The sequence below is a fragment of the Erinaceus europaeus genome, chromosome 11 (assembly GCF_950295315.1).
Source record: "Erinaceus europaeus chromosome 11, mEriEur2.1, whole genome shotgun sequence".
Classification (NCBI taxonomy): domain Eukaryota; kingdom Metazoa; phylum Chordata; class Mammalia; order Eulipotyphla; family Erinaceidae; genus Erinaceus; species Erinaceus europaeus.
In genome coordinates this window covers 114,641,656-114,668,545 of record NC_080172.1, presented here as the reverse complement: position 1 = coordinate 114,668,545, position 26,890 = coordinate 114,641,656, and the positions used below count along the sequence as shown (strand labels likewise).

General features: G+C 47.4%; 1 protein-coding gene across 1 annotated transcript in view; it reads right to left on the bottom strand.

The window, feature by feature from the left end:
- FHAD1 (forkhead associated phosphopeptide binding domain 1) overlaps nucleotides 1-26,890 on the bottom strand; it is a 137,306-nt gene that overhangs the window by 28,516 nt on the left and 81,900 nt on the right. Inside the window, exons 7-11 of the mRNA XM_060201016.1 lie at nucleotides 23,780-23,903; nucleotides 16,267-16,397; nucleotides 12,205-12,294; nucleotides 9,010-9,114; nucleotides 1,031-1,138 (exon numbers count right to left, since the gene is read on the bottom strand). Coding sequence (XP_060056999.1) covers nucleotides 1,031-1,138; nucleotides 9,010-9,114; nucleotides 12,205-12,294; nucleotides 16,267-16,397; nucleotides 23,780-23,903 — 558 coding nt within the window. The remainder of the gene's footprint in view (nucleotides 1-1,030; nucleotides 1,139-9,009; nucleotides 9,115-12,204; nucleotides 12,295-16,266; nucleotides 16,398-23,779; nucleotides 23,904-26,890) is intronic.

The following is a 26,890-nucleotide window of genomic DNA, read 5'->3' as shown; positions in this document are numbered from 1 at the left end:
ACTCACACACATACACACACACACTCACACTCACACACACAGACACACACAGACACACAGACACACTCACTCACATACACTCACACACACACACACTCACACACACACACACACATACACACACACACACATACACACACACACACACACACACACACACACACACACACACACACACACCTGCCAGAAGGGGCTCTTTGTGGAGGAGTCTTTGTGGGCTGCCTCTGGTTTGTACTATTCCATTCTGATGGCTCAGAGACACCCATCTTGGTGTTTCTCCTTCAGCTTGGATAAGAGTCTCCTTTGCATGTTCTGGCCACCGTGTCTGGACCACACTGGGCCGTCTGGGGCCAGAACCCTCAAGAGATGGCCGTGGCCAGGTCAGAGGCTGCTGATCACACTGCACAGGTACTTGTCTGTTTCATGTGAACGTTGACATTCAGGGGTTTTACCTATTTTTACAAAGTAGCATTTCTTTCTTTCTCTCCCTTCCTCCCTTCTTTCTTTCCTTCCTTCTTTCTCTCTTCCTTCCCTTCTTTTTCCCTTCCTTCCTTCCCTGTTTCTGCCTCCTGTCCTCCCTCCCTCCCTTCTTCCCTCCCTTTCTACCAGGGCACTCGCTCTTCAGCTTTGGCTTCTGGTGGTGTGAGGGATTGACCCTGTGACAAAACAGAGCTTCCTAAAGGGCTCCAGCTGTGCCACATGCTGGAAGCGTGGAGGAGGAGATTTGGGGCACCTATCAGGACCGGAAGTGTGGCCAAGAGTGCCAACACTACTGGGGCAGAGAGGCTCAGAGGAGACGCTAATGGGGAGACAGAGCCGGGACTGGCTGCTGGGCCAGGGTCTTGGCGAGAGTAGAGATGTCTCGCCTCAGATGTCCTCTGAGAAGCAGAAGCTACTCGCAGCCTCCGCCTGAGATAAATGACGAAGGAGTCTGGGACCGTCACCCTCCTTACTCGCCCCCCCAGCCCCTAGGGTGCAGACAAGCCTTGGGAGACGCAGGCCCGTGGTGGGGGCCCTGGAACATGCCTACCTGACCTACTGCCCTTTCCAAATTGCCTTTAATGAGGCTCTCCCTGTTCCCCATTTCTTGGAGCTGAAGCAACTTTCTTCTGGAGTCCTCCTGAAGCTTCTCTTCGACCTGAAATGATGATGAAACCATACACTTGCTGCTAATGTGATCTGAGTGGTCAAATTCCTCCAGGAGGACTAATGGGGCTGTGGGGGAGGCCCAGGGGGCTTGGGGATGGCTGCAGGCCGTGTGCTGAGGGTCACAGACATGCACAGGGTGGCGTCTTCCTTGCCAGGAGACCTCTCCTAGGGGACAGGGTACTGCTCTGCACGCTGGGTGCAGCCACGTCTGACCCTGGGCTCCCGTCCCACTTGGTTCTCGGCAAGCTGTCTGATCCTGGGAGAACTATTTCACTGTTCTGGGACTTGGAGTTCTTTCTGTGAAGGGCTGATAATAGTTATTGCAGGGCTTGAGAAGGTTTAGACAGTACTCCCAAGGGCTCTGTGTCTTAGCTGTTTTTTGTAAATGACAAAATGGGGCAGGAATATTTTCTTCTCTATTTTCTTTCTTTCTCTCTTTCTCTCTCTCTCTTCCTTTCTTTAACTTATAGCCACCAGTTATCACTGGGGCTTGGTGCCGGCACTAATAATTCTTTTCTTTTTCTTTCTTTTCCCTCCCTCCCTTCCTCCCTCCCTCCCTTCTTTCCATCTTCCTTTCCTCTATTTCCTTTTCTTCTTTTCTTTATATTTTCTTTGATAACACAGAGAAATTGAGAGGGAAAGGAGAGATAAAGAGCAAAAGAGAAAAACAGACACCTGCAGACTTGCTTCAGTACTCCTGGAACACCCCATCTGCATGTGGGGAGTGGGGGCTTGAACCCAGGTTCTTGCACATGATAATGTGTGCTTAAGTGTCAAGTGTCTGTGCCACTGCCAGCCCCCTTTTTCTTTTATTTTATTTAGAGGCAGGGAGAAGGGGGGGGGACAGCACTGCAGCTTTCTTTGCTGTGGTGGGCTTAGTTACGAGGCAGCACACTATCCAAATGAGCTGTTTTGCTGGCCTCAGGCAGCATCTTTTAAAACATATATATTTCTATTTATTTATTATTGGATAGAGACAGAGAAAAAATGAGAGGGGATGAGGCAGATAGAGAGGGAAAGAGGCAGAGAGACACCTGCAGCCCTGTTTTGCTGTTGGGTAGTATGCCAGCTCCCCCTGGCTTCTGCTTAACCATATGCCTATATAGGGATAGATTTAATCCCATTCAAAGCTTTGGTCTATTTACATAAATCACTTTTACATAAAGCACTCCCTCCAGGGCATTGGTGGTTCAGTGATAGGATTCTCACCTGCTCCACCCCCTCTTTGTCACACTCTGATTGTCACCAGTCACTTTTCTCTCCACCCTCTCTATGTCACATCCTGTTTCCACCCTACTTGGCAAGTATATATAAAGACAGCATTGTGAGTTTTACAGTACTTGAGTTTAGCTTAGCTTGGTATAGATTGTGCTGCATCCTGCATGAATAAAGAGATACTGCCTACAGCTCAACCATGAGTCCCTGGTCCTCTGTTACCCGCCCATGAAGCCAGCCCGCCGAAAACAACATAACCTGTCGAAAACAACATTTCGCCACTATTGAAGCTTTCCTTCAGCAGATAGGGGCCAGGGGCTTGAGCCAGGGTCCTTGCGCACTGCAATGCGTGTGTTTGATTCATCAGGTGCACCACTGCCTGGCCCTACCAGGCGGCATCATTCACATACCACTAGTAACCGCCTTACAGTGGGCTGTTGTTAAATGATTTTTTTTTTTAATTAAAAAATTCCCTTTAAGCCAGAGTACTACTAAGCTCTGGCTTGTGGTGGTACTGGGAACTGAAGCTGGGGCCTTTGGACCTCTGGACCTCTGGCATGACAGTCTTTGCAGAACCACTGCGCCGTCTCGTCTCCCAGCCCAGGTCACTATTCACACTGGGCTTATTCGCAGAACTACTTGCCCTCACCACTTGGAGTGCACTCAGCAGTGTCGGCAGACTTTCTGAGCCGTGTCTATTAAGAACCGCACCCTGAGAAAGGAGTTTAACGCCAGGGAACTTGTGTGTGTGTTTTGTCCCTTTTGCTTAGTAACCAACTTGGAACAGGAGGGGCACTTAGGAGTGTCCAACACTGTCCTCTGCTGGCCATTTTGAGACTGTGCTGCTCAACTGACTTCCAACAATAACATTCTGGGAGCATCTGTAGAGCCCAGACACAGTCAGAAAACATGGCAAACAGTCTTAGGCGAGTGGAAGGATTTGGGGTTGAAAGAACCCCACAAGCTGGGGGCTGGTGGAGTTAGTGGTAGGCTCACACAGGTGCAAAAAACAAACAAACAAACAAACAAACAAAAACTGAAAAGCCTTGCGCACCTGTGGAAATATTAAGTGCTAAGTACTAAGTATTGTACTTAATACTAGGTACTAAGTACAAGGGCCCGTGCAAGGATCCCAGTTCGAGCCTCTGGCTCCCCACTTGCAGGGGGGAGCTTCACAAGCAGGTCTGTCTTTCTCTCCCCTTCTCTCTTTCCCCCTCCTCTCTCAATTTCTCTCTGTTCTATCCAACAACAATGGGGAAAAAATTGGCCACCAGGAACAGTGGATTTGTAGTGCTAGCACTGAGCTCCAGTGATAACCCTAAAGGCAATAAATAAATATATATTTTTTTCCTTCTGAGTAGTCTGAAAGAGCCCCTAACTAGCAATGTCACCAGGGGGAAAAAGATAAAAAAGGCATCTGACATCTTCAAACCTTAGCTTCCCCCTTTACAGTCCTCCCAGGGATGGGCACACTCTGACTTCCATTTTAGCAGGCATATCATACATCGCAAATGCCAGCCTCAGACTCTGTCCCCACCTTGATAAGTGTCCCTCTCTTTCCCCCAAGCCCGGCATCCAGGTCTTTCTTCTGACCCCATTTCTCCTTTCCTGCCTTGTCCACAACCTGAGTCAGGGACTGAGAGTTTGTAGGCTGTATCCACTGGCCTCCGTGTTGTTTGTTTGTTTGTTTTCCTCTAGCACATCGCTCTGGCTCTGTGCAAATCGCCCAGCTGCAGACCAGTCCCGCCTAGCAGAACTCTGCAGTGTTGCAAATACTCCGTGTCTGGGCTAACACGGCGGCCGTGAGCCGCGCACAGCTAGCCAGCACTTGAATGCGGTTGGCTGATTTAAAAAAAAAAAAAACTTTGCTTGAATTTTGATTAGTTTCAATGTTTACGGTCGCCTGTGACTAGTGGCTCTGCCATGGGGACTGGAGTCAGGCAAACCAGACTTCAGTTTCCATCTTGCTACTTGCTAACCCTGTGGCATCGGACTAACTACACACTTTACTAGCCACTAGTATCTCAAATCATCTCAAATACAAAATAGTGGGGTGATTTGTAGGCAGTAGGGCTGTTGTAGAGATGAATATTGGTCTTAATACCTAGCACTGGGATGCTGAAGCTCTCTCTCTCTTCCCCCCCCTCTTTTCCATCATTTTAAAATTTATTTTATTTTATTTATTTATTCCTTTTTGTTGCCCTTGTTGTTTTATTGTTGTAGTTATTATTGTTGTTGTCGTTGTTGGATAGGACAGAGAGAAATGGAGAGAGGAGGGGAAGACAGAGAGGAGGAGAGAAAGACAGACACCTGCAGACCTGCTTCACCACCTGTGAAGCGACTCCCCTGCAGGTGGGGAGCCAGGGTTTGAACCGGGATCCTTATGCCGGTCCTTGTGCTTTGCGCCACATGCGCTTAACCCGCTGCGCTACAGCCCAACTCATTTTTATTCAGTATCTCAAACTTGATTCTATTAGTCTCTCTCGCACTCTTTCAGGAGTTTCCCACTGCCTATTAGGAGGTAGCTAGAGAGACAGTACCATGCACAGCACCCAAAGATTCAAGAAGCCCACGTGGTGTCGAGGCATCCACACCTAGATGAGTGACAACCAACCTACTGTAAATCAAGGGGAAACCAAGTCTTAAGAAGTAGTAGGAGAAAAAAAAAAAAGGTAGATTATGTGAAGGCACGGCAGTTTGGCTTATTACAAATGACTTTCAAATCCAAACAGTGGGAACTGAGAGACCACAGAGTGATGTAACCAACACCGTCAGCAACGTGCTGGATGAACATCATCACCAAGGCAGCATTCGGACCTGAGCCAAAATGCGTTTGAAGGATGGAAGTCAAGTACACATTTTCAGACAGACATGTGCACGTTCGCACATACAGACAGAGAGCATTTGCCATCCACAGAGAAGGGGGTGGGGGAAACACTGAGAATATTCTTCAGACGGAAGAAAACGTCTCTGGTGGACATCCAACAAGTAGCAGAAAAAGCTGTATGTGGATATGAATATTTATATGAAAGCATTGGTTATGAAGCATTACCTATATAAAATATGTGAGTATTTTATAATCCTGCAGCATAAGATGATAAAACAAAGGCTGAACTAGAGAAAGACAGAAACAGGCTGGGGTGTGGGTCCACCTGCCCATGTCCAGTGGAAAAGCAATGACAGAAGCCAGAACATCCACCTTCTGCACCTCATAAACTATTTTGATCTATACTCTCAGTGGGGGAGATATGGTAGGGGGAAGATGACCAGAGGACTCTGAACTCCAATTTCATCAGGATCTGGAGAGAGAGGAGGGAAAAGGACAAACATTCAGAAGTAGTAATAGGTGTAGGTGAGACTTAGAAAGGAAGATAGGACCGTGGGAAAAAAATGAACAAATACATATATGTATATATATATAGAGAGAGTTATAGAAATGATGGTCAAAGGGGCTGGGTGGTGGCACACATGGTTGAACACACATGTTACAGTTTGCAAGGACCCAGGTTTGAGCCTCCAGTCCCCACCTGCAGGGGAAGGACTTTGCGAGTGGTGAAGCAGGGCTGCAGGTATCTCTCTGTCTCTCTCCCTCTCTATCTCCCTTTCCTTCTCAATTTCTGGCTGTCTCTATCCAATAAATAAATAAATAAAGATAATAAAAAATTAGGGGGCTGGGTGGTAGTGCAGCAGGTTAAGCGCACATGGCGTGAAGCGTGGGGACCGGCTCAAGGATCCCGGTTCAAGCCCCGGGCTCCCCACCTACGGGGGGGGGGGGGTCGCTTCACAGGCAGTGAAGCAGGTCTGCAGGTGTCTGTCCTTCTCTCCGCCCCTCTGTCATCTCCTCCTCTCTCCATTTCTCTCTGTCCTATCCAACAATGACAGTAACAACAACAACAGTAACAACAACAATGATAAACAATAAGGACAACAAAGGGGAAAAATGGCCTCTGAGAGCAGTGGATTCATAGTGTAGGCACTGAGCCCCAGTGGCAACCCACAAAAATTAATAAATAAATAGAAATAATGGTCTGCCCATATCTGAGACCTTGGGAGAACTATTGTAGCCTCCAGCGGAGGGAATGGGGACACAGAGCTGTGGTTGGTGGTAGGAATGGTGCATAGCTATACCCATTATAATTTTGTAAATCAATATTAAGTCACTAATAAAGTGAAAATTTTAAAAGGTTGAAACAAATCAAAATAAAGTGAAAAATAAAATAAAATGAAGGGTTGACTGTGAAATGTCTTTTTGGGTTTTTTAAATATAGAGAACAGTTTAGTGACAACTCTGATGGTATTAGCACTGATGGAGAGTACGTGGAATTAAAGCGTCCTAAATGCATTACCTTGTTGGGGTCAGGCAGTGGCGGACCTGGTTGAGCGCACACATTATAGTGCACAAGGACCCAGGTTCAAGCCCCTGGTCCCCATCTGGACGGGGAAAACTTCACGAGTGGTGAAGTAGGGCTGCAGGTGTCGCTCTGTCTCTCTCCCCCGCCTCTCTCAACTTCTCTCTATCCATTAAAAAATAGATAAAGATTTAAAAGACTATCTAGAAATCCATTGCCTTGTTAAGCGGCGGGCATCATCGTCCACTAATACTGGATTTTCATTAGTCAGGAATATATAGCTTGGCCACTTAAAGGATATCAAAAGAGTAAAAAGGAAAAGAAAACAAAAGAAAATAAAACGAAACATTGAGTGACAGTACCATGCAGAACACCAAAAGATTCAAGAAATCCACTTGAACTCCAAACAAAATAAATAAAAAGGAACCCACACCTAGATGAATGACAATAAGCCTACTGCAAATCAAAGGGAAGCTAGAGCTGAATTTTGTTAAGTCTGGAATGAAACTATTGTTTTACCGTGACTACAAGAGTGAATTATTCCCAAGTTGATGTAGAGAAAAACGAAATGGCAAAATAAATAAATAGAAAGCATCAACTCAAAAGCAAGCAAGCAAGCAGGCAAGAAAAAATGGCCAGAACACAGCTGTACCACTGAGCAAGAAGGTGGATGTGAAGCCGCCACACCAGTGGTGAGACTGGACAGAGAGGAGTCGTAAAACAGAGGTAAAGAACAAACACCTCATCACAGACCCCTGCAAGCGTCAACCCGGCTTTGACCTAGCACGTTATGATCGGGCCCTCCTCAGTCACTATCGAACAGGCCATGGCCGGTGCGCCGCTATGTCCCATCGCTGGGGAGCCAGAGACGACCCGAACTGCCCCTGCGGCTCCAGACAGACTATGACCCACATAGTCAACGACTGCCACCTCTCCAGATTCAAAGGAGGTCTCGAAACTTGACATCAGGCTCAACCTGACACTGTGGACTGGCTACGGAAGAAGGGCAAACGCTAGAAGAAGACAGAGGCTACAGCTGAGCTTTCTGGGAGTGACAGACCATCGAGGTGGAAAGACACCTCTAAAGTTTATGACCAGAGTTGACAGAGAAACTCTAAAGAGACACACTGTGTAAACTCCAACCAGCAGAAAACCAGTGCAGGTAATGGAACTCTATAAATAAGGTAGAGATCAAGAGAAAAACACCACTAGAAGTAAAAGAGGGCCAGCTGGGGGCGCACCTGGTTGAGAGCGCATGTTACAGTGCACAAGGACCCAGGTTCGAGCCCCTGCTCCCCACCTGAGGGGAGAAAGCTTTGCGAGTGGTGAAGCAGGGCTGCAGGTGTCTCTCTGTCTCTCTCCCTCTCTATCACCCCATATCTCTTGGTTTTTGACTGTCTCTATCCAATAAATAAATAAAGCTAATGAATAAAATGAAAGTTAAAAAAGAAGTAAGAGAGGAATGTTATAGGACAATCAAAGGTTTGTTTTTTTTTTTTTTTTTGGTAAGAAGCACTAGAATTATGAATTTATATGCACCTAAGAGAACAGTAACAAGATACACAAAGCAAAATTTGCGATAGTAAAAGAAGTACAAATCTACCATCATGATGTTATTAAAAATTCTTCTTTCAGAAACCTGACATGGTGTTCTTGATAGAGTGAATGAATCATGAGGACCTGGGTTCAAGCCCTGGTCCCCAACTGCTGATGGGAATCTTCACTTTGACATTGGGGGTTTTACCTATTTTTACAAAGCAGCATTTCCTTCCTTCCTTCCTCCCTTCCTTCCTCCCTTCCTTCCTTCCTTCCTTCCTTATTTCTCTCTTCCTTTCTTTCTTCTTTTTTTCTTCTTTCCCTCAGCCCTGTTTCACTGCTCGCAAAGCATTCTGCCTGCAGGTGGGGACCAGGGGCTTGAACCTGGGTCCTTGTGCACTGTAATGCGAATGCTTAACCAGGTTCACCACCACCTGGTCCTCTCCCTCTCTTCCCCACCCCCCTCTCTCCCTCTCCCTCCCTCCTCTCCCCCTTCCTCACCCCCTCCCTCTCCCTCCCTCCCTCTCCTACAGAAGAAAAAAAAAAAGCCGCTGAGAGCCATGAGATCCTTGTGCAGGCTCTGAACCCCCAGGATGACCCTGGTGGCAAAAACAAGCAAACAAGCCGACTTCTCTCAATGACTGACAGAATACACACGCTGGTCTCTACCACTCTGGACATGCCCCATCTTGTCTGATCTCCTCAGCTGAGCAGGGTCAGCCTTGAGCGGCCCCCCGGCCCAGCGCTGCTGTCGCCCTACCTTGCTCTTCTCACGAAGGGTCTTGGAGATCATGCCCTGCTCAGTGCTGCTCTTCTTCAACTCCTCCCTGAGCTTCTTCATTTCTTGTTCCATGTCTTGGATTTGCTGAAAGAAGTTTCAACAACAGGGAAAAATCAGCTTCCTGAAGAGGAGCTGACGAAGCCGGAACAGTTCAGATGTGGTTGGTTGGTTGGTTCACATGAACAGGTCACCTATCTGACCACATGCCTTTGAAATTTAAGTCTGGGCATTGAATTGGATCAGATTTCATGTCCCACCTCAGTGAGCTGGGTGCCTGCTGCCCTGGGGACTACTGGGGAAAAGGGCCCCCTCTCTCTCCCTGAGGACCGCTGGGAAGGGGCATTCCGGAGTGCCACTGTGACCTGGCCAGTCAGCTCATCTCCAAACCTCTCTGCAGCATCTTAACAACCCCTCCAACCTCAGCTGCTACTCAGCCCCTACTGAATTCATGCTTGTAGTGCTCCAATAAGAACCCTCCCCCAATAAAAGGTGATGGTAGTTATATGCAGTTGGCTTGCATCATAAAGTGACGTCTGTCTACATAAGGGTGGGAGTTAGCACTTTTGAACTCCAAGCCTCATATCACAGAGAGCTGGTTTGGTATTAGTTTAGTTCTTCCCCTTTAGGGGAAAGTTTGTGGTTTTTTTAAAAAAATATATATATGTATATATTTTTGATTTGTTATTGGATAGACACAGAGAGAAATTGGGAGGGGAGAGGGAGGTAGAGGGAGAGAGACAGAGAGACAGACACCTGCAGCCCTGCTTCACCTGTCATGAAGCGTTTCCCCCGCCCCCTGCAGGTGGGGGCCAGGGGCTTGAACCCAGGTCCTTGCCCACTGTAGTGCGTTTGCTTGACCAAGTGCGCCAGCACCTGGGGCCTAGGGGAAGAATTCTACGTCTGTAAAGCAAACTAGACTTTCTTTTCCCAGCTGATATATTGAAAATGCTGAGAAAACAAAACTTTTTTTTTTCGTATATTTTGCTTATTTAATAAGAGGGACAGATCAGAGACCACTGCTTTTTTAGTAATCTTTTTTATATTTATTTATTTTCCCTTTTGTTGCCCTTGTTTTTTCATTGGTGCTGTAGTTATTGTTGTTGTTATTGATGTTGTCGTTATTAGATAGGACAGAGAGAAATGGAGAGAGGAGGGGAAGATAGAGAGGGGGAGAGAAAGACAGACACCTGCAGACCTGCTTCACCACTTGTGAAGCTCCCCTGCAGGTGGGGATTTGGGGCTTGAACCAAGGAGCCTGGTCCTTGGGCTTTGCACCATGTGCGCTTAACCCGCTACACTACCACCTGACTCCCCAGAGACCACTGTTTTAACTCTGGTTTATGGTGGTGCTGGGAACTGAACCAGGGACTTTAGCACCTCAGCCATGATAGGCTCTTGGTATAATCATTATGCTATTTCCCCAGCCCAATAATATCTTTGAAAATTGATATGGACCCTGGATTAAAAAAAAAACAAAAAAAAACGGTGACTTCACAATTTTCAGCTGATCTTGGATGGACCTTGAAAAATTCATGTTGGGAGTCGGGTGGTAGTGCAGTGGGTTAAGCGCACGTGGCACAAAGCACAGGGACTGGCGCAAGGATCTCGGTTCGAGCCCCCGGCTCCCCACCTGCAGGGGAGTCGCTTCACAAGCGGTGAAGCAGGTCTGCAGGTGTCTGTCTTTCTCTCCCCCTCTCTGTCTTCCCCTCCTCTCTCCATTTCTCTCTGTCCTATCCAACAAGAACGACATCAGTAATAGCTACAACAATAAAAAAACAAGGGCAACAAAAGGGAATAAATAAATATTAAAAAAAATTCATGTTACATGAAATAAGCCAGAAACAGAAGGATGAATATGGGATGATCTCACTCTCAGGCAGAAGTTGAAAAACAAGATCAGAAGAGAAAACACAAGTAGAACCTGAACTGGAATTGGCGTATCGCACCAAAGTAAAAGACTCTGGGGTGGATGTGGCGGGGAGAATACAGATCCAAGAAGGATGGCAGAGGACCTAGTGGGGGTTGTATTGTTATGTGGAAGACTGAGAAATGTTATGCCTGTGCAAACTATTGTATAAAAATACAAGTCACCCCTGAGTCCATTAGCATCTATTTTCTTGGAGCTTATCGTTTGAAAAGGAAGTCTGTTTGGGCCGTTTGAGCTGTCTGGCAGACACAGTAGGGACAGTTTGGGGGATAAGAAGAACGGAATTTCCCCTGCTCTCGCTGTAGGAAATGTGTCTGATGGGAAGCAAAGCATGGCTCCCTCTCGTGTGCAGGAGCTGTGCTTCCCAGAGAGTGGGAAACGGACGCCTGGTGGGAAAGGAAGACGTCAACGGACTTAGGGAATGGACATTTTCATTTTCTCATTTTCTTCTTTCTTCCTCCCTCCCTTCCTTCCTCCCTTCCTCCCTTCCTTCCTTCCTTCCTTCCTTCCTTCCTTCCTTCCTTTCTTTTTTGCCTCCAGGGTTATTGCTGGGGCTCAGTGCCTGCACCATGAATCCACTGCTCCTAGAGGCCTTTTCCCCCCTTTTGTTGCCCTGGTTATTGTAGCCTTGTTGTGGTTATTATTGTTGTTATTGATGTTGTTCGTTGTTGGACAGGACAGAGAGAAATGGAGAGAGGAGGGGAAGACAGAGAGGGGGAGACAAAGACAGACACCTGCAGACCTGCTTCACCGCCTGTGAAGTGACTCCCCTGCAGGTGGGGAGCCGGGGGCTGGAACCGGGATCCTTACGCCGGTCCTTGTGCTTTGTGCCACGTTTGCTTAACCTGCTGCGCTACCGCCCGACCCCCTCATTTCCATCTTTCTTTTATCCCTTCCTGGAGTCCTCTTCTATCTAAGGCAAGTGCGATATTCTGTCTTGAAAATGAAGAAGTGGTGTGAAAGTGATGCATTTTAGTGAGAATACTGACGAGACAAATCGGTACCCAGAGTCGGACCCGTGGCCATGATGGACTTGTGGTGGTGGCACACAGAGATCTGGGACTCAGGGTCCAGGGACAGGGAACCAGAGTGAATTTCTAGCAGCAAGTGGTTTGCAACTGTCCCCCTTCCATCCGAGTCCCTGTCCCAGCCCTATGGGGAAGCAGGTGAGGGACTAGAATCAGTTGCCCAGAGACCCTCAGGAGAGCATGCTGAGGACACCTGCCATGGAGATTGGCTCAACTCACGGTTTGGCAGAGTTTCAACTCTTTCTCTTGGGCTTCCCGGCGTTCCTTCTGGACATCTTCCTTTTTTAACTCTTCTTTCAGCACTGAGCACTACAGAGAAGAAAAGCCCAAGGACCCGGGTGATGGCACATTGTACTAAGTACAAGGACTTGCTCAAGGATCCAGGTTTGAGTCCCTGGCTCCCCACTTGCAAGGAGGGGTCGCTTTACAAGCGGTGAAGCAGGTCTGCAGGTGTCTGTCTTTCTCTCCCCCTCTTTTTTTTTAAATTTTATTTATTTTCTCTTTTGTTGCCCTTGTTGTTTTTCATTTGTTGTCGCAGTTGTTGTTGTTATTGATGTCGTCGTTGTCAGATAGGACAGAGAGAAATGGAGAGAGGAGGGGAAGACAGAGAGGGGGAGAGAAAGACAGACACCTGCAGACCTGCTTCACCGCCTGTGAAGCGACTCCCCTGCAGGTGGGGAGCCGGGGGCTCGAACCTGGATACTTAAGCCAGTCCTTGCGCTTTGTGCCACCTGCGCTTAACCCACTGCGCTACCACCTGGATCCCCTCTCTCCCCCTCTTTATCTCCCCCTCCTCTCTCAATTTCTCTCTGTCCTGTCCAATAAAATGGGGGGAAAAATGGCCGCCAGGAGCAGTGGATTTGTAGTGCCGGCACCGAGCCTCAGAGATAACCCTGGAGGCAAAGAAACAAACAGACAAACAAACAAAAACCAAAGAGGTCAGTGCTGGCCACATGGGTTGCTTATGTGGTCTCCTACTTTTCACAGTTGCCTCTAGAAGAACTTCCTGCTTTTTGATCCAATTAGCTCCCTGCACTGAGAGGCAAGACCGACCATTCGTGTTTAGAGCACTGGAGATCCTGTTGGGGGTTCTGGGTCACCCCCTTGACAAGCTCTGAGGAATAAGGTCAACCCCCTGGGTCATGGAAGAAGCCCAGCTTGGTAGAGTCTGGGTACTTGAGGTACAGAGACAGATGTTTTTTTTCTCTCTCTGATCAGCAGAGTAGACACTAGAGGTACAATGGCAAAGGCTCATCAGTGGGACCCACGGCTCTTAGGGCTTTATGCAAGTTATGCCTCGAAGTTCAATGGAAGTTCTTGCTTTGGAAGGGGAAATATCAATAAAATATCCTTTTTGCAGGGCGACTCAGTAAGAGGCTTAAAAAAAAAAGTCAGAAATAAAGACCAGGGGGAGTCGGCAGTAGCGCAGCGGGTTAAGCGTACGTGGTGCAAAGCGCAAGGACCTGTGAAGGATCCCGGTTCAAGCCCCCAGCTCCCCATCTGCAGGGGAGTCACTTCACAGGTGGTGAAGCAGGTCTGTAAGTGTCTTTCTCTCCCTCTCTCTGTCTTCCCTTCCTCTCTCCATTTCTCTATGTCCTATCCAACAATGACATCAATAACAACAACAACAATAACTATAACAATAAAATAACAAGGGTAACAAAAGGGAATAAATAAATAAAAATTAAAAAAATAAATAAAGACCAAAGCACTACTCAGTTCTGGCTTATGGTGGTGCTGGGGACTGAACCTGGGACCTTGGAACTCAGGCATGAAAACCTCTTGCAGAACCATTGCACTGTCTCCCCAGTGCTCAGTAACTGTTGGTATGCTTTTAAAAACCCCTTCTGTTTCATTAGTTTAATCCCCACTGCTTAACACTATTCTATTTACATAACCACTTCATTCTATTTACATAACAAGCACCACCTTTCCTCCAGGGCATTGGTGGTTCAGTGGTAGAATTCTCACCTGCTCCGCCCCCTCTCCTTGTCATACCCTGATTTTCACCAGTCACTTTTCTCTCCACCCTCTCTGCGACACATCCTGTTCCCACCCTACTGGGCTAGTATATTTATAAGGACAAGATTGTTTGTAGTTTTTAGTTTTAGCTTAGCTTGGTATAGATTGCTCTGCGTCCTGCATGAATAAAGAGATACTGCGTACAGCTCAACCATGAGTCCCTGGTCGTCTGTTACCCACCCGTGAAGCCAGCCCGGCGAAAACAACAAGTAACAGGCTGTGAAGACATGGTGTGCTTTCTTTTTGACCCAGATTCCTACATCAGGAATGCATTCCAGGAATGACAGTTGAAGAAACCAACAAATCTATAGCTTCAAGGATGTTCACAGTATTGGTGGCAACATGAACGAAATTCAAAAACTAAAACAAACAAACAAAAATCATGTGTCCCAAAGCAGACCATTTTATTACACATGTGGACATGCTACCATGGCACGAATTCACAGCTGGATGAAGCCTGCCCAAATAAAAAAGGCTGCCAGGTGGGAATGTAAATTGGTCCAACCTCTGTGGAGAACAGTCTGGAGAACTCTCCGAAGGCTAGAAATGGACCTACCCTCTGACCCTGCAATTCCTCTCCTGGGGATATATCCTAAGGAATCCAACACACCCATCCAAAAAGATCTGTGTACACATATGTTCTTGGCAGCACAATTTGTAATAGCCAAAACCTGGAAGCAACCCAGGTGTCCAACAACAGATGAGTGGCTGAGCAAGTTGTGGTCTATATACACAATGGAATACTACTCAACTGTAAAAAATGGTGACTTCACCGTTTTCAGCCGATCTTGGATGGACCTTGAAAAAATCATGTTGAGTGAAATAAGTCAGAAACAGAAGGATGAATATGGGATGATCTCACTCTCAGGCAGAAGTTGAAAAACAAGATCAGAAACGAAAACACAAGCAGAACCTGAAATATAATTGGCATATCACACCAAAGTAAAAGACTCTGGGGTGGGAGTGGGTGGGTGGGGAGAATACAGGTCCATGAAGGATGATAAATGACATAGTGGGGGTTGTATTGTTAAATGGGAAACTGGGGAATGTTATGCATGTACAAACTATTGTATTTACTGTTGAATGTAAAACATTAATTCCCCAATAAAGAAATTAAAAAAAAAAAAAAGCAAACATTGGGGCCAGGTGGTGTTGCACTAGGTTGAGTGCACATATTACAGTGCACAAGGACCCAGGTTCAAGCCCCTGGTCCCCACCTGCAGGGGGAAAAAAATTAAATTAAATTAAAAAAAAACTATCACCTAAGGGTGGGGCAAGATAGCATAATGGTTATGCAAAGATATTACCATGCCTGAGGTTCTAAAGTGCCAGGTTCGATCCCCCATACCACCAGAAGCCAGAACTGAGCAGCCCTCTGGAAACAACAAACACAACAACCACAACAAAGTGAACAAACGTGTCACTTAAATCTGGTTTTAAATGGCTCTAGTGTAAATTAACTACATGCACGTGTTCATGTATCTGTCTTTCCATCCACCTCTTTATCACCAGAGCTAGTCTGTACCTTGCCTGCAGAGAGATATTTGCAATGGCAATGCCTGTTAGTAGGCTTACTAAGTTACTCGGAGTCAGCCAATTTAGAACAGGGACTGGAAAATGTCTTTTGCATTTGAATATACACCATGCTTACTATAGGTCACATACATACACGACTCTTCTTTGAAAAGTTTCAAAGAACTTGCCCATTGCTTTGAGTCTTTCCACGTGGGCACTTTATCTTATTGTATTTTTATTTATTTATTTATTTATTTATTTACTTTCTTCACCACTCTCATCACCAAAGGTCTGTGTCCCCATCCCCACCCCCATAGATACTCACTCTACTTCTCCCACAGTCTTAGATAGAGGTGGATGTGTTGTTTTTGCTTTTCACATTTTTATTTCAATTGTCCGTGTTCCTCGTATGAGTGAAGGCATTCCGTAGTCACTCTTCCCCTCCCGACTGGCTTCACTGAGCATCCTCTCCTCTGCTTACATCCACTTTATCCCAAAGGACACAACAGCATCTTTCTTCTTCTCCTTTTTTTTTTTTTTAATGTCCAAGTGGGCATTTTATACATCAACATACCCAACTATCCCCTTATGCCTTTGGGCACTGGCTTTATTTCACTATAGGGAGAGAAGGGGGCTTAACATTCAACGCCAGGGCCCAAGGCCAGTGAGTGTGTCGTGACACCATGTAATCCGCTTTCTCCTCACAGTGACAAATAAATCTATCCTCACGATGCTGAAACTTACTCTGCTGTTCAGGGCATCAAGCTGATGATCCTTTTCTTTGTTGTCATTTTTTAGTTGATTCACCTCCTGTTTCAGTTGTTGAACTTGCTCATCTTTGGCTAGTATACTTTTTTGCAAAGATGACACTACCCCTGTTTAAAAACAAAAAAAGACTCATCATAGTTCAGGGTTAACTTTAATAAATTTTAAAGAAGGCGCTTCGGGGTAACAGCTGAGCACACATTTCTCAGTAGTACAGTGTGTGTGTGTGTGTGTGTGTGTGTGTGTGTGTGTGCATGTGCACATGCACTAGCTCTGGTCACCAGAATTACTGTTGAGGTTGGGTGCCTGTGCTTTGAGTCCACTGCTTCCGGCAGCCATTTTTTCCCCCTTTTATTTGATAGGACAGAGAAACTGAGAGGGGAGAAGGAGAGAGAAAGACACCTGCAGCCCTCCTTCACTACTCACGAAGTCTCCCCCTGCAGATGGGTATCAAAGCGTTTGAGTCCAGGTCCTTGAGCGTGGTAATGTGAGCACACGACCTTGAGTGTGGTAATGTGAGTACGTGTCCTTGAGCGTGGTAATGTGAGTACACGACCTTGAGCGTGGTAATGTGAGTACGTGATCTTGAGCGTGGTAATGTGAGTACACATCTTTGAGCGTGGTAATGTGAGTATGTGTCCTTGAGCGTGGTACTGTGAGCACACGACCTTGAGCGTGGTAATGTGAGTACACGACCTTGAGCGTGGTAATGTGAGCATGGGTCCTTGAGCGTGGTAATGTGAGTACACGTCTTTGAGCGTGGTTATGTGAGTACGCGTCCTTGAGCGTGGTAATGTGAGCACGGGACCTTGGGCGTGGTAATGTGAGTACACGTCTTTGAGTGTGGTGATGTGAGTATGTGACCTTGAGCGTGGTAATGTGAGTACACGACCTTGAGCGTGGTAATGTGAGTACACGACCTTGAGCGTGGTAATGTGAGTATGTGACCTTGAGCGTGGTAATGTGAGTACACGACCTTGAGCGTGGTAATGTGAGTACACGACCTTGAGCGTGGTAATGTGAGTACACGACCTTGAGCGTGGTAATGTGAGTACGTGACCTTGAGCGTGGTAATGTGAGTACACGTCCTTGAGCGTGGTAATGTGAGTACACGACCTTGAGCGTGATAATGTGAGTACGCGACCTTGAGCGTGGTAATGTGAGTACACGACCTTGAGCGTGATAATGTGAGTACGCGACCTTGAGCGTGGTAATGTGAGTACACGTCCTTGAGCGTGGTAATGTGAGTACACGACCTTGAGCGTGATAATGTGAGTATGTGACCTTGAGCGTGGTAATGTGAGTACACGACCTTGAGCGTGATAATGTGAGTGCGCGACCTTGAGCGTGGTAATGTGAGTACACGACCTTGAGCGTGGTAATGTGAGCACGGGTCCTTGAGCGTGGTAATGTGAGTACACGTCTTTGAGCGTGGTAATGTGAGTACGTGACCTTGAGCGTGGTAATGTGAGTACACGTCTTTGAGTGTGGTAATGTGAGTATGTGACCTTGAGCGTGGTAATGTGAGTACACGCGACCTTGAGCGTGGTAATGTGAGTACGTGACCGAGAGCACCACTGCACGGCCCCCAGTACCTTGTGCTTTGACATTCTCGTGTCTTTTTTTCAACCACTGTCCACTTCCCGGCACATGCCGTCTTTCTGTCCTGTCTGCACAATGTGTGCGTTTCATTCTCTTGTGCAGCTTTTACAGCTGTCGCTCCAACCAGACAGAGCACCAAAACCAACCATCTCCAGAGAAGTGGACTCCCAGTCATGGGACAGATGATTTGCAAATTAAATCAGAGGTAAACAAATGTAGATTTAAAAAATGGGGTAAAAAAAATCCCATTGTAAACCTGCAGTCATATTTCGTAGATAAAGGCGAGTTTTTAGGGGACAGGTGGTGGCGTACCTGGTTGAGTGCACATGCGACAATGTGCAAAGACCCAGGTTTGAGTCCCCGGTCCCTACCTGTAGAGGGAAAACTTTGTAAATGGTGAAACAGTGCTGCAGGTGTCTCTCTTCCTCTCTCTATCCCTCTTCCCTCTCAATTTATGGCTAGCTCTATCCAGTAAGTAAATACATAAAGATAATTAATTTTTTTTCAAAGATAAAGGTGAGTTTTCTCTACCTCTCTGCAGTGGGTTTCTCTCCGCCTCTAGACTACGGTACCTCTCTGGGTAGTGGATTTGCTCTCAGCTCCTCTCCGCCTCCTGTCCACCACTCTCTTGTTGGTGCGTCTCCTAGTAAAGATTTTCCTTACTTCCTTCTGAACGTTGCCTGTGGTGAGTCATGCTACAGACATGTGACACTGGCCATATGTAAACACTCATCCATCACCAATGTCAGGTGACTTGGGGGAGGGAGGGGGCTTCCAAGCTGGGAAACAACTTCCTTAGTTTCCTGGAACTGAGGAGATCAGTTCTGGGATCCCAGAGCTGGAGTGGGAATTTGGCCCCTCACCTAAATCCAGGGAATGCCCTTTCTTTCAAGTCTGTATGAGAATAAGGAGAAGTCAGCCAGAGCTCTCAGGAGAGGAGACCTTTGAGAGGCCCTTGGCAGAGACCTTGCACAGCTAGCTGGAGTACTGGAAGCCACGGCCCTGGTGGGAGGGGGGCTTTCTGACGTGACCCCAGAGTGGCCCGTCAAGGTGATCTGACATTGATATATCGGGGTAGGCAAAAGATACCAATTCTTGCATTCCTTTTCAGGAATGGAAACTTACTTTCAGACACATACCTCTTGCCCTCAGGGCAATATATTACAGTTTAGCCCCCTTTACTGAGCAAAAGACACACAGAAAGCCCTTCCTTGCTGGCCCGATGACCTCAAGCTCCCTTTCTGATCATCCGGAAACACACTCTTGTTTTTCCTTTTGAGAAACAACCCAAATTTTCTAGACCCTCTTCTACACACACACACACACACACACACACACACACACACACACACACACACACACACACACGACAAACAGACATGGCCCGAGTGACAGATCTGAGCGTTGCTTCTGCATCTGCTGTGCTCCAGGCTCCAGTTAAACCTGTGCCTTCTTGCCAGAGGCCATGTGACAGTGTTGGACTCTCGAATGCACTGGCTACCGGGCCCACATGTGGCTTCACTGTGAGCCTAAAACACAGGTGTCAGGAGTTATTCGGAGACTGGAAGGTGCGGTCAAAGCAGAGGGGGCAGACTGAGGATTGGTCTCTACCACTGACTTGTCTGGTGACCTTGGACAAGTTATTTTCCCTTGTATTATCTCTACACACCAGGGTTAAAACTGACGATTTATATAAAGACCCTAGTAGACTGGCTGACCCATAGACCTTGTTACATGGTTGATATTATTATTATTATTATTATTATTATTATTATTATTTGGTAGTCTGTTTCCAAAATGGTTCCAGTGATCCCTGCTTCCTGGAATGTACATCCAAGTGCATTCCCTCCGACCTTGAATAGAGCTCATGTGTCTAATCAATGTGTTGACACTGTGGAGAGAACGGGGTGAGGCTTCCCGGGCTTGGCTCACTCCCTCTGGGAGAAGTCAGCTGCCAAGCTGGAAGGATGTTCAAGCAGCCCCGGTGACAGAGACCCGTGTGGGTCCTCACACCAACAGCCACAGGAGTGGGCCATTTGGAGAAGGGGTCCTCCAGCCTCTCCTGAGGCTTTAGATGGAATGACTGAGGCTCCCCAGCTTCCATCTGGACCAAAACCCCTGAGATCAGAAGCCAGGACTATGTCATCTGTCAAACTCCTGTGGTACAGAAAGCAGAGACTAAAAATCTCTGAGATTGGGGCCGGGTGGTGGTGCACCTGGTGGAGTGCACATATTACAATGTTCAAAGACCCAGGTTCGAGCTCCAGGTCCCCACCTGCAGGGGGAAAAGCTTTGCGAGTGGTGAAGCAGGGTTAAAGGTGTCTCTCTGTCTCTTTCTCTCGCTGTCTCTCCCTTCGTCTTGATTTCTGACTGTCTCTATCTAAATAAAGATAATAAAAAAAATTCTAAAGTCTCTGAGATTAAAAAAAATCAATGAAGGAGGCCAGCTAAGAACATGCAGTACTAAGCGCAAGGGCTTGGGTTTGAGTCCCCACTCCCCATCTGCAGGAGGGACACTTTGTGAGCAGTGAAGCAGGTTTGCAGGTATTTCTCTCTTTCCCTCTCTGTCTACCCCCCTTCAATTTCTCTCTGTCCTATCGAAAAAAAAAAATAGAAAGAAAAAAAAGGGGAGTTGGGTGGGGATGGCCATCAGGAGCAGTGGGCATTGGGCCCCAGAAATAACCCAGGAGGAAAACAAAAATTCAGTAAGATCAAAACTGCTGGTGTATGCTGGTTGCTGCGTTGCCCACTGACATTTGTGGATAACTTGCTATCCGGCAGTAGATACGGAAGGCATCACTGTACCAGCATCTTGAAGAAGAATGGGACAGGACCCACTGCCATGCAGGGACAGTGGCTTCTCTCATATAGTTCTTTACTTGAGAGAACACTAGACCCGGTTTTATTGGTGATATCTACCAGGGAGAAATGAAGGGCAAGGGGCTGGTGGTGGTGTACCAGATAGAACTCACGCGTTACAGTGCAGAGGACCCAGGTTCAAAGCCCCGGGTCCCAGGCCCCACTTGCAGGAGGGAAGCTTCACAAGCAGTGAAATAGTGCTGCAGGTGTCCCTGTTTCCCTCCCTTTCTCCCCCTTCCACTCAACTTCTGTCTCCATCCATATTAAATGAATACACACACACACGACAGTATAAACCAGAATACACACACACACACACAACAGTATAAACCAGAATACACACACACACACACACAACAGTATAAACCAGAATACACACACACACACAACAGTATAAACCAGAATACACACACACACACAACAGTATAAACCAGAATACACACACACACACGACAGTATAAACCAGAATACACACACACACACACAACAGTATAAACCAGAATACACACACACACACACACACAACAGTATAAACCAGAATACACACACACACACAACAGTATAAACCAGAATACACACACACACACGACAGTATAAACCAGAATACACACACCACACACACACACACACATGACAGTATAAATCAGAATACACACACACACACACACGACAGTATAAACCAGAATACACACACACACACGACAGTATAAACCAGAATACACACACACACACACACACACACACGACAGTATAAACCAGAATACACACACCACACACACATGACAGTATAAATCAGAATACACACACACACACGACAGTATAAACCAGAATACACACACACACGACAGTATAAACCAGAATACACACACACACACGACAGTATAAACCAGAATACACACACACACATACGACAGTATAAACCAGAACACACACACACACGACAGTATAAACCAGAATACACACACACACACACAACAGTATAAACCAGAATACACACACACAACAGTATAAACCAGAATACACACACACGACAGCATAAACCAGAATACACACACAACAGTATAAACCAGAACACACACACACACGACAGTATAAACCAGAATAGACACACACACACACACCAGTATAAACCAGAATACACACACACACACATGACAGTATAAACCAGAATACACACACACACACACAACAGTATAAACCAGAATACACACACACACATGACAGTATAAAACAGAATACACACACACACACACTCGACAGTATAAACCAGAATGCCGTTTTGAGGGCAAGCCTGACCCCGGGACACAGGTGAACTATGTGGACACAGGTCGATTGCCCTGGCTTTTGATTTGTTTCGAGGAATCAGAGTGACTATCAGTTGTGAGCTCATCTGACCTCGTGTTGGAGACAGCACTTTCTGTGTACCTCACTACCGGCGGACCTGTGTCCGTACTGGCTTTCTCCATCTGGACGCCGGCAAAATGAACTAGTTTGGGTCCCCCGTGAGAATGTCATGTGTCTTTCCTGCCCTGATGCCTGAACTAATCAGAACTTAGTCGAAGACTTCTGGGAGCGGTGGGGACTGTCTCTAGTTCTGGGGTGCCCTCTCTGGACACCCTTCTCTTAGGCAACTACCCAGCAATCTCCGGCCATGCTCATCTCTCCGACACAAACTCCTCGATTCAGGACAGAGGGAAGGACACTGGGTTTTGTCTGGGTCCCCCTGTCCAAGCTGGGGTCTGGAACGGTGAGCTGGGCCTCACCTGCTTTGCTTGCCTCAGACCACTGGCACGTGGTGTCTGAGGCTCAATGTATGAAAATTCTCGTTTCAGGTATTTCCTGTTTCTTGGTTTTTCCCTTGAAAGCCAGGAGAACAAATCCAGCCCCTGTCATAGCACCTGGCCTCACATTTTCTTGCCTCTCCTGCGCTGGGAGCAGGGGCCTTGCTCAGTGGAGCTCCTTAGTGGCCACTGTGGGCAAGGCCTCTGTCACTGTCCCCCCCCCCCCCCCCACTCCAATCCCCACCCAAGGCTCCAGCAGGGCACAGGAAGTGAGCCCATGTTTGGGAAGCCACGGAGACTCCTCCAGGGGCTGTTTGTTCTGGAAGCACCGTCCATCCCAGAGCTTCTCAGACCGGACCACGCACATGAAACACATGGGGACCTTGATAAAGATCACTTCTGGTTTAAGAGGTCAGGCCTGCAGGCCTGGGGTGCAGTGTTTCTTACAAGGAGCCGGAGAATGCCTACACACTGCTGGTGCAAGGAACACAATTTTTTTTTGTGTGTGTGTGTGTGTGGGTCCAGTTCATCCCAAGTGTTACTCATCCCAGAACACCCCCATGTCCAAATGAGAGCAATGGTGTCTGAGAGAGGTCTAAAGCTGAGAGAAGAGCTGAGTGAGTTCATCCTTAATATTCCCGGTGCCTGGAACAGCGATCGATCCAGTGGGGCTTTTCAGCCAATACAGAGAGAATTTCTAAATCAGGGGTGAGCGTGAGCTGAGGTCTGACTGGCTGGGAGAGGTAGAGTATGAAGTCAAAAAGCCAGTGGTCAGGGCGCCAGCCGGTGGCACACCTGCTAAGTACACACGCCACAGTGCGCAAGGACCCGGGTTCAAGCCCTTAGTCCCCACCTGCAGGGGAAAGCTTTACGAGTGGTGAAGCAGGGCAGCAGGTGTCTGTCTATTTCCCTCTCTGTCTCCCCCGTCCTCTCGATTCTTCTCTGTCTCTATCCAATAATAAAGAAATGAATACTAAACCAAAAAGCCAGCCATCAGGCTGACCTGGAGTACAAACAGGACACAGGTTTGACACAAAGACAACAGGTCCCCTGTAGGTCATTACTGTGCTTAGCCTTCACAGGGACGTGTGGGTTCACTCCCCACCATGTGCCCAGTCCCTCACAAGCAAAATGTCAGGGGCAGGCTGGTGGCACACCGGCCCATGCTGCTGTGTGCAAGGACCTGGGTTCAAGTCCCCGGCCCCTACTTGCAGGTGGCGCTCTCTGGTCCCGTTCCAGACAGAGCTCACCTGCTGTGAGGGCGTTGTCCTTCTTTAAGTTCTCACCCTCCGTCTTCAGGTTGGTGATTTCTGAGTTCCTCTCCGACAGGGTCTGGCACAGCACCTGGCTGTAGCCTTTCTGTAAGGCACTGATCTGAGGGAGGAGGTGAGACAGTCAGAGGGAGGCCAGCCCACACCTGCACGTGTCCAAGGCTGGGCGAAGGGAGGGACTGATTTGTGTGGGGCTGCTGGGGACACCAGGCTTTGGAGTTTTAACCAGGACAGGAGTCGGCCTGTTCTTTCAGTGGTCATCACCGTTTTTAGACAGTTAAAGGCCTGGATCACGTCTTTGTGTGCGCAGTCGGGCTCAGGCTTAGCTGTCACTACATATGCCTGGCTCCCTCTTTCCTCCCTCCCTCCCTTCCTTTTCTATTGCCGCCAGGGTTATTGTTGGTGCTGGCACTAGGAATGCACTACTCTCAGTGGCCACTTTTTCCTTTCTATATGTTATTTTATTTTATTTTTGCCTCCAGGGTTATCACTGGGGCTTGGTGCCTGCATTATGAATCCACTGCTCCTGGCAGTCACCTCTCCCCCCAATTTTTGTTGTTGTTGCTGGATAGGCTAGAGAGAGGGAGAGAAATACAGACACCTGTAGACCTGCTTCACCACTTGTGAGCCAACACCCTCTGCAGGTGGGGAGCCGGGGGCTCGGACCGGGATCCTTGCACCTCACGCCATGTGCACTTAACCCGGTGAGCCTGGCCTCCTTATTTCTAATTTCTTACTATATAGGAGAGAGCAATAGAGAGATAACAGAGAGATAGAGAGAGAGACACAGACAGACACCTGAGGACCCCCAGCAGGTAGGGAGTGGGGACTCGAACCCGGGTCCTTATGCTTGGTAATGTGTGCACTTAACTGGGTGTGCCCCACAGCCCAGCCCCCGGAATCCATGATTCCTTAGGGTGCTTTCCTCTGGCTTTTGACTCTTGGAGCTTGGGGCTGAAGAGCAAGGAGCGGGTAACGAGATCACAATAGCTCCTTCTAGTGATCTAACGATGTAACTGGGTATTTAGTATCTCACACAGCACGCCAGCGCTTACTAAGCCCATTCACAGCTTTAAGAGGAATATAGGAATTCTGGTTCAGTAGCATATCGTTTTGTAGACACAGCATGAAAATGACGGGGCCCTGGAGGGGAAGGTTGGGATAATGTGGGCTGAGGATGGTGCTGGGATCGCCACCAGATGGCGCTCATATTCCTTGTTCTTGGTCTCTGCTGTCATTTCTGTGGTAGAATTAACTGCTTGAGAGTATCAGGATATCACAAGGGGGACACAGGTCACTGCTTTACCCAAACCTAAAAGCTTGGGAAATTTTGTAAAACAAAAGCAAAAACAAACACTTTTGCCTCTTACTGCTTTCCGTGGGGGAGATGAGGCTTTCCCCTGGAAGTTACCTGAAAGGGCCGGGTGGTAGTGCACGTTGCTGTGCTCCAAGACCGGGGTTCAAGCCCCCAGTCCCCACCCGCAGGGGAGAGGTTTCACGAATGGACTGCAGGTCTGTCTGTCTCTCTCTCTCTCCCCCATCTCAATTCATTTCTCTTTGTCCCATCAGTCAAAATTAATAAATATATATTAAAATATGTATTTTAAAGAATAAATAGAAAAGAAATTACTTGAAATAAGTTTTTTAAAGTCTCTGCTCCCTTCAGCTGGGAGACTTCATCTGCATGACACCAAGGCCACATGCAGAGACAAACTTTTGGAAGGACAGGCAGACACACGCTTCCCGCCCCCCCCCCCCCTGCAAAGACACCAGTGCTTCCGACAGATAAGCTAGAATTTATTTCATTCTGTCTGAATTCCCAGATTCCAGATTGTTGGACAACTCCAAAGAGTCTTCAAACCTCCTCATTACTTCCCCATCAAGGCCCATGCTGTCACTAACTGGCATAAAGCCCGAGGTGTTTAATGTCTGCTGTGCTGAGTGGTCATATGGGCAGTGAGTCCAGAGAGAGAGTTAACAGCCCTAGGAGTGATGCGCCAACAACAGTAGTCAGAACAGTTAATCAACATGCCACATGTTTTATGCTTTTGACTGAATGTCCCACAGGCGACAGGAGATTTAAGAAAGGAGCATGTGGTTAGATGAAATTTGGGTGGAGGGGTAGATAGCATCATGGTTCTGCAAAGAGACTCTCATGCCTGAGGCTCCAAAGTCCCAGGTTCAGTCCCTTGCACCACCATAAACCAGAGCTGAGCTACGTTCTGATAAAAAAAAAAAAATGAAACTCAATTTGAGTTCAAACTAGCTGCGGCCTTGAGTTCAGGTGAGTTACAAAATATGGTCCTCCAGTTACGAGTGAGAGGAGGTGGAAGGGTGCGTCCGTGTGGTTGTTTCTAGCTGATTTCTCCGTGAGAAAGCCCCTTCCCAGCTGTCACTTACCACTTTAAAAACGATACTCAGGTTGTGATCTGCTGACCCTCAAAAGAGCTGTGTGCTACTCATCTTTCTTTACCTGTGGCCTGAACGAGACCCGTCACACTTAGTGGGGAAGCTCGGGAATGCAAATTATTATGGCAACGGCATTTCTCTATTCAAATAGCACAGCTGAGTTCAGATGAAGGCAAGATGCTCGCCAACCAGCTAGCAGCAAGCCAAGGCAGCTGTTTGCAGCAGTCCTTCCTAGTCCACCCACTAGATCCCCCGCCACAGCTGGAAATGGACCTCAGTGCTGGCATGACTGCTCCACCATTCCCAGTGGCCAATTCTTTCTTCCTTTCTCTACATTCCTTCCTTCCTTCCTTTCCTTTCCTTTCCTTTCCTTTCCTTTCCTTTCCTTTCCTTTCCTTTCCTTTCCTTTCCTTCCCTTCCCTTCCCTTCCCTTCCCTTTCCTTTCTTTCTCTCTTCCTTCCTTCTTTCCTTTCCTTTCTTTTTTTTTTTTTTTTTGATAGAGACATGTGGGACTATGTGAAAGCTTGGTAGAGCTTAGGGGAACTCTCTCATCCTTGGATGGAGGTCTGGAAAGACACCCCACTTGTTAGCCTCTCTCCTTATAGAGATGAGCCAAGAGGGAAAAGTCTCCCAGACTCAGTTTCTCCTTGTTAGTCTCTCAAGCTCACAGAAAGCCTACTG